This window comes from Halyomorpha halys, unplaced genomic scaffold (assembly GCF_000696795.3).
Source record: "Halyomorpha halys isolate HHAL.00 unplaced genomic scaffold, Hhal_1.1 Scaffold110.1, whole genome shotgun sequence".
NCBI classification, from domain to species: Eukaryota; Metazoa; Arthropoda; class Insecta; order Hemiptera; family Pentatomidae; genus Halyomorpha; species Halyomorpha halys.
The window spans coordinates 1,751,272-1,760,304 of NW_027112640.1; the positions used below are offsets into that span (position 1 = coordinate 1,751,272).

Here is a 9,033-nt window from a genome sequence, read left to right on the forward strand (position 1 = left end):
AATTTACAATATTTTTTAACTGTTATATTCCTAATTTACTAGCAATATGGAGAGAGGGCGTCAGCTATTTATCTAATTGGGCTAAATTATGATTTTCAGCCCTGATGATTCCAAAATTGGTGAAAAGATCATTTTTTTTTTTTACTGCTAATACAGAGATTTGAGAATTTTTTTTTGTAATTTTTTAATAATATAATCAATATAATAAAGGGACTAACATCGGCCCTTGTCAATCATCTAGTACTGAAGACCAATGAGATATACCGGGCGGACGGGTGCTATTGAACTGCTAAAGATAGGATACACCCCCATCTGGAGGCTAGCCAGCTGGGGTGATCCTTTCCATGTATCTAAGGAGAAAAATGGATCCTTGTTTAGAGGAAATGGAGTCTCTAAGCTCTTACGGCTCCAAGAAGTTAGTTAAGGATTGGGTGGTTTGGAACATAAAATACACCACCAAATAGATAAAATAAAATAGATTAAGGAAAATAATACAACTTAATGATGTACAGACAGTAAAGGATACAAACGATTATTTTTTCTATATAAATGATATATACTTTTGAGGTTCTTAAGGTTCAGTTGCTAATAAAATAACAATATAGTGGCAACGTGTTTCGTCATAACACCAGAAAAAATAACAGTTAAAAAAAAGAGAAGAATTTCCTCTACTAATAATTAAAACCTAAAATTTACAAATTTCAAATTAAGATTAATAAGTAGAAATATTACTTACGATTATTTTATAATTGAGTGTTCTACATAAATAATAATAACCACTAGCAATAACTCTTTTTTTTTTTGGTTTTTCCATAACCTCACCGTTCTTTCTGGAAGACTGATAATAAACAGACTGACTAAAAAAATAAATAAAACCTTACACCATTTCACTCGTATCCAGTTCTACTAAAAATCTACGAGTTTGTCCCAATTGCTACTATACTTAAGTAAAACACTCAGTTATAAAAAAAATTGTAGTAATACTTCTATTTATTAATCTTAATTTATTCATTTTTGCTAATAAATAATTTATTTTTATTTATTATTTTTTTCACAGTAGGGCATGACTATGTGAACAATAAAGTCTTGAAATATCGCTACGATATAGTCTTTTTTTTTCTTTTTTTTTTTTTTACTGAACCTCAAACACACATATTGTTTGAAAATAACTGTGGCTTCTATAGAGTTTAATGTACTTCTTTCAAGGGTCTGCGAAGTTGGCTCAGCGTGAGTTTGGAAAATGCATATTTGTATACCTAATCTCACCACAGCCTTATTACTAAAAAAAAAAACTTACAGAAATATAAATAGTCTAATATTTATAAGTGAAGACCAATAAATAAGACCTATCTAATATATGGTAACTTGATAATTTTAGGAATAATATATTTATCATATGTGGTAACTTGATATATGTAGGGATATATATAAATATATTCATCATATGCGGTAACTTGATAATCCCTGGAACAATACCTTTATCACAATCAATATAAGCACATACATTGTTAGGTAGGGATCCCAAGGCAACGGGTATTGCAAAGTTTGCCATGAATCACCGTCAAAAGACCAAAAGAATATTTAAATTTCAAAAGGACAAAATAAAGTCTAAAGAGGCCATAATGTTTTCGGGGAACAGCGCAGGCAGACACTGAAGATGCGGTATGAATAACAACTTCCACAGGAGAAAACAGCCGTTTGAAGACGGACAGTAAAGGGGGCCGAAAATAATTTATTCGGATGATAGTGGCGTCGGGGTAACAGTTACGAGCTTGTTGATTTGGAATATTTTCGCAAATTCAGTCTTCTATTCTCAGAATGTCTGACCCATTTTCGGGTCACAACAGCGTTTTTCTTCGGAGGGAAATAGTCGAGAGGTAGTCTGGTACGAGCTTAGAAATATTTATACATTTTTTAAAAATATTAACGTGAGGAGAGTTACATTACAAATTTGCAAAATAAAATTATGGAAGACAATGTTTTTTTAATTTTTGGAATAACGTTTTATTATATTCACCAATTGTTATCCAAAACTTGTTTGTTTTATCTTGTTGTTTGTGTGGTTGTCTTGACATGTTTCATGATCAAAAAATAAGTAGTTATTTTATATTTTGAAATTCATTCCCTCAAATGGAAAAGAAAGAATCCTGCATGGCAAGGAGAAACCAGTAGGATTTCCCAGATATTCCACGTAAAACGGTAAGGAACGGTGATAAAAAAAAAGGAGGAATAATGACACTGGGAAAGATGTTTTCATTCGTCCCAGATACAAAACATTAAATAGTTAAATATAGAGTCTTAAAAAGATTTTTTTATCTATTCTCTTAATAGCTCATAAATTTATATAAGTCTTAATTTATCATCAATCAGATTAAGCGTGCTAAAGTAATAACTTACAAACTATTTAAGTATTTATATTTGATAATGATAAAAAATTACATATAGTAAATCCTGGTATTATTAATAAATTTAGATAAACAAAATTATTATTTTTATGACTTCCAACTGGAATAATTTTTGTGTATTATATATATATATAGGTGATTGACTGGAAGTTAATTTGAAGGAAATGGTTAGGGCTGCGGTCAAGTAATAATTATTTATTTATTTTCTGCCAACAATCAGACCTAGGTCTTTATGAGGGAGAGTAAACAGATCCCTATAATAGAATAATTTTTGGTTTTATGCATATATTTCATGTAACATATAAATGCAACCTGCGTTATCATGGCGAAACAATCCAAAAATAATTTACAAATACATTCTTATACTTCAAAGCTAAATCTAGTTTAATAAAAATTGAGCTCTACGGTTTCACCACTAAAATAATTTATCTGGTTTGTCTTAAAACAATAAAACAAATTTTCAAATAAAGCTTTCTGATTGACCTATCAAAAGTGTAAAAGTTGATCAGAATAAAATATAAACTTGGGTTACACAGGGGTGACGTCTTACACTAGTGAAAACTATACTATGACGTTCAAAGCTACTTAAGTTTTAAAAATAATAATTTGCAAAATACAAGCTCGCAAAATTTATTACACTCGTGTTTATTAAGTAGTGAAAGTAATGGGACATACAGGCAAATTATTTCAGCGCCCGCATTCCAGTAAAGGAGGACTCAAATAAATTATGACATAAGAAGGTTCCAAACTATATGGAGAGTAACAGAAAGGAAAATAAATCCTAGTTCATGGGAATTTGGAAGTGCTTCAGGACCAGCCCATAATCCTAGGATCATTATTAATCAAAATTAAATCATCATTTTGCGTCGAGTATTATTTTAAAATTATAATTTGACACTCCTAACTAGAAGAAATAGTGGGTTAGGATAAAAATGATATTCCGTTAAAAATAGTAAAATGTGAAGAAATAAATCCTAATTTAGATTGTTGACACCTCGAAGAAATTTATCGACCTCACGGCTAAGTTATTGCCATTACTGAGTAGAACATAAGTCTTCCGGCTTTTTTAGTACTCAATAAAAACTTCAAAAAGCGGAAGCCGATCTCGGGGCCAAAAATCTCGGAGGCGGTGAAATATATTGCAGGATCCTTCTGTGTTTAGGGTTCGTGTAGATCTGGCTACGTGAGAATGTAAAAATGGACTTCGCCTTGTGACATTTTGACATAATACCATCAAACAGCACCAGAACGCTATAAATGTCGTTAAATACACACACAAAATATTTTGTAAGACATTCAGTCCAGTTAGACTGATTGTGGCACTTTAACGGTGACTTATGTTTTTTAATAACTGATTTCATAAGCATTCATGGAATAACACATATGTAGATAGTTCAAAAATTAACTACTACACATATAAGATACATAAATAACTATATCACGGTTGTCGGTATATGCGTGTAAAGATGGATTCTATTTAGTTTCGTTATCTTGTATTCCTATTATTTCCTTTATTTAAAACAGAATTATCATTATGTTGCTTTGATGATATTTCTCTATAACTAATTGAATGTATGATTTAGATTAATTATTAAAAATATTCAAGGTATGATTTAACATAACCATGATTTTTAAATATTCAAGGAATATTTTTTGAGTAAAAAGTATGTAGATAAAAAATTCCAAAGCAATCTAAAACTGATCGGAATACGTACCAAAATCATTTTTTTGTTATGTTTTTGCATTATTCATGATAATTTAACATAGATTTTAATTGTTTAAAACAATGATTGAATGCATTTGTTCAACGGATAACTACACAATGTCTTATAAAATAGTTTTTTAATAGTAGAGAATTAAAAGAATTTCAATAAATGAACTTTTTGTACTGCAAAATAGTTGTTTTATTTTATGCCGTACCGATCACTGCAATGTAAATATTTATTTCTCTTTAATGCGGAATAATGAAAATATTTATGAGGAGATATTTATAAAGCGTTAATTTCAAAAGAGTATTTCATCATAGTAAGTAATAGAGGATTACAGCTATATTTTTATATGTATTTTTTATTTCGTTATTGAAAAAGCAGAAAACGCTCAATTCCAAAGATGTAGTTCTACTTTCAGAAATTTTAAAAAAATAAATGTAACATCCTTTATAAATTATGGACATTAATTTTACAGAATCAACTATATCATAGGAAAGTAGGTTTTATGGTGTATGATGTTTTAATAAAAGCCTTAACACATAAACAAATAAATTTTTTATTTTTATTAATTTTTATATAATCCAGTAGGACGATGGAATTTTAAATAAAATGTTGAACAAACTATTAGCTGATCTCTAATTATTTTTTTTTAAACGAACATAAACATATGAGAGGTCATTTAATATCCTATATTTAACAATTTAAAAAGTGAGATTGTAATTAATGATCACTCAACTGAAAAATGTTTTGGGTATGATAAATATCTATTTTTGGATCGGTTCAAGATACGATCGCAATAATGTTTTATGGCAATCGTTAACGTCATGGAATTAATTATTTACATCAAGCCCTCTTAAATGAATATAACGTTCCTAATGAAAAAAAGGACTTAGGGATTGCTGATTTCCTAATACATATAAGGATAACTTCGAAACGTAAAGTTTGTTACAGCCTTTTTTTATTACTTTCCATTAGATGAAGTCATCACTGATTTCTTATTTAAAATTGGGCAGTAAAAATGTCAATAATTTGAAGTTCCATCAAGTCAGTCCAGACAACTTTTCCACGATAATGACGGTCAAATGGAAACGATTAGATCGAAATAACTTAAGAATTATTTCGAAACGTTTTGTCATCCTTTTCATAGATAAAAGTTAGTCAAGTCATAGAAAACCATCACCTTAGGACAATTCAGATTTAATGTGATGCCACTGGCGGTTGAAAAGATCATGGAATAGATAAAATTAATGATCATAACTGATGTGAACTAATAAAAATAATACAATAACGTAAATAAAAAGCATGGATGCAGTAGAGATTGCTAGTTTTCTTATTTTATTGTTTTTCATAAGCGTTCTAGTAATAATAATGTCATGGAAAAAATAAACTGTTGTAGTATTTAATTTAAAAAGAACAATTCGAAACAGTTAAAAAAGTAAAAGGTCGGTAAAAACCTGGTATGATAGAGATGCAAGGTAAAAATGATTTTTTTAAATAATTTTGAATCTCCTTTTTTGTTAAAAAAAAACTTTGTTCTTGTTGTTTATATTCCATAAAACAGATCCAGTACACAAAGTAACGTCGACTTTCATTTATAAAAAAGTAAAAAACAATAAATTATTAAGGTTACATCCACACACTTTTCGATAAAATACATAGAAATTAATTTGTATCTACTTTTTTTTCCAAATAAAGTAAACGTAAAAAAAGAAAGAAGTTTTTTAAATTTTATTTTCTGCTTGTTTAGAAGTAGAGTATCCCAAAATAAATAACCTTAGTTAAACATCTAAGTAATCTAAATTTTCTTCGTTGGAAAAATGTGTTTGAGTAAAAACACATTTATTGTGGAACAAACGAGTAAATCAAGTTAAACGTTATATCGTTAATTTCATTTGTATCATCTTTTACAGTGTCATTGGTATTGAAAGGTACTGCAGGATGAGTGAGAGAGCTATAATTAAAAAAAAATGAATTTCAGCTGATGGCCTTTCTAACTTGGATAATTGTTGGATAGCCGAAACTGGATAGGAGAACAAGAAGATTTAGAAATATTGGGCTTCTAGTAGTTTAAAAGACCTATTATTGATTTGATTGTCTAGAACGGAAAATATCTACATTGTAGTGGAGGATATCGAAAAACGGTAACACTTTAGAGAAATGAACAGATTGTACATAAAAAAAAAGACAATTTATTCCTCTAACGAAATTTAACAGTTATATTAATCCGACAGCGATTCAATGTGAGAAAAATTCCAATGAAACGGGACAAAAGAAAATAAGAACGCGGAGTGCCAAAACAGTGACTGGCGATGGCGGTGAAAAGCAGCAACTAACGAACTGTGACCGCTCACTAAATCACAGTTCCTTTTATCAGTACCGCTCTAGATCACTGGGTCGGCCACCACCTGTTCCTATAAGGATCATTTAAAGGCTTCTGGTACACAGCTAGGATAATATCTTTAGGGAATTTGCAAACCTGTTATCATTTTCACTATAACGAGTAGTAGTTATATTAACCGATTTCTCACTGGCACATATATCATAAAAACTTCATACACGCTTGCACATTATACTATACATATTTATTATACTTTACTATAATACTTTACCACCCCTTGAATTTAACCATAAAATACTTTTATACAATACACTTGTACATCTATTTTGAACACCTTCAGATTTGAACACAATGAGCGCTGGAACCAAATAATAAATTGAAAGAAATTTTATGCTAGACTTTTTATAAGTACCATTTCAGTTTAATGGATAAAATCGCAGTCTCTTGTTGATAAATTTCGTAATTAAATTAACTAACACAAACAATGAGATTTAAGTACTAAGATTATTCTCTTCATGACTATGTCAGATCATGTTAACCAGAGGTATTGATGGTTGTAGTAATTTTGAACAAGATACTTCACAATTTCGGTAATTGTTCACAAGGTTTAAGCTCAGACCCCTGGTGAAAACGGTTTTGAATATAGTCCTAATTAAAGCGAAACAGAGAGAGAAGTTTGTGGCAACACTGATTCGATCTTAGTATTTTCCCATATATAGTTGCTCTCCTTTTTGATTTCCAAACAAAAGGGATTAAACAGTAATATTAATAAATAATTTAAGGTTGTTACTATAAAATATTATCCCCTGGTTTGATTTTCATAATTAAGAGTAAGTAAAATTTTAAATTTGTTGATGATTCAAACATGAAGTACAACAACTTTTATTTATTCAATACATTTTTTTTAGAAAGGGAAGGAAAGTGAACGCCCATGACGTAATTGTGCGAGGGCGCCAAATGTCTAAGGGCACCAACCAACTTGTCAACAATTGTTGATCATCTGTCTTTTTTTTGTGAATATAATCAATCTTATACCCTTTTAAAGCTAAAAAAAAATTTATATCAATTTGTATGTGAGCTCACTTTAAGAAGATTCATAAACATACTTGACGGCTATATAGGAGAAAAAGCTTAGATTGCCATTTTTAAAGATTGGCCAATGTGAGAAAAACCTGTTCAAGGATATGGACAAAAATTTTTGACTTAAGTATTTTTAAAAAAATGCAAGATTGCATTAAATTAAATGAAAATGCAGACTAGTCGTTGGCAAATTGAGGCCACAATGGAAAGTTATTTTCCAAGTAAATAGAGAAAGTGAAATTGCGCCCGCATAACATAGCCGTTTCTCCAGTAACGTAACGTTGCGATAAGTCAATGCTCGCTCCAGGGTATCAACGTTTTATTCTCAATACAGGCCTAGCGCGAAAGGATCAGGTGAATTACAGTATGGAAGCTAAATTACTACAATTTAAATTGTTCCTCAAGGCGACGTATTGCATCTCAAGGAAATGGAACGGAAAAAGTTCATGAGAGATAATAAGGAGAAATAATACATTTGGATACAGGTAACTTAAAGGTCGACTTATAAAAATGTTCTGTTATGAACACGAAACCAAGATATTAACTTTAAAATATAATCTAGTTGGTAAAATAAGAGGATCATATATAATGAAATTAAAAGAAAATTAGAAATAATATTAAATTAAAAAAAAAAAAAAAATCAAGATTTTTCTAAACTTTGTACACAACTTTAAGTTTTGCTTCCTAACTCATTTTGAAAATTTAAGCTTTACTCACTGACGATGGGACAAGGTCTACAAAACAAGTACATAATACCGTTCTATTTCATTCTGAAAGCGAAGAGAAAGAAGAGCCGTGGAAAGAAAAAAAAGAAGCACTTATCAATAATCTTGTAGTTTTTCGCAACCAATCATTAAGCTATTAACGGAGTGTTACAACTGAATCCTTAAATTAGCTTAAATATTATTAAAAACAACTTACGTCTGGATGGTCTTTAACTGGTACGTAGACTTTGTCTGTTAGTGTCATCGTTTCTCCTTCTGGTTCTGGAAGTACCAGGGGTTCTTTTTTGACGCCGTCAACCTGGAACAGTGATGACCGTACCCTTCCAATTTCTGAAACAAAAAAATTGAAATTTTAGAAAACATAATATTGTAGAAAAGATTCCCAAGAATAAATACTTCATTATTTACAAATAAAAAGTGAAAGTCAATTCTATGTAATTGACATCTTCAGGGAAGATGATTTTATCACTTATATGGAGAAGGATTTCCCTTGAGAATGGGTTAACATAAAAATAAATGCAATAATATGATTATCAACGTCACTTATCATAATCAGTCCGAAAGTAAGTGACTCCAAAATTAAGTTGTACTCAATGTACCAGACTGTACATCGATATTTTATGACGTGTGTCCGTTAAAGAGAAGTGAACAGTGCAGATAGGGAATAAAATAATTGTAAGCGTCCGGAATGAGGGGTACATATGTAACTTATTGGCCGGGACCAAAATGAAACTAACCGTGAAGAGGGATTTCTGTTAAAAGATTCACCATATATA

The 9,033-nt window shown here is 30.0% G+C and overlaps 1 protein-coding gene across 4 annotated transcripts in view; it reads right to left on the bottom strand.

Moving 5' to 3' along the window:
- The window catches only part of how (protein held out wings), a 261,473-nt gene that overhangs the window by 44,002 nt on the left and 208,438 nt on the right, over positions 1-9,033 (bottom strand). For all 4 annotated transcript variants that reach the window (XM_067050424.1, XM_067050423.1, XM_067050425.1 and 1 more), the window contains exon 2: positions 8,454-8,587. In XM_067050424.1, coding sequence (XP_066906525.1) covers positions 8,454-8,587 — 134 coding nt within the window. The remainder of the gene's footprint in view (positions 1-8,453; positions 8,588-9,033) is intronic.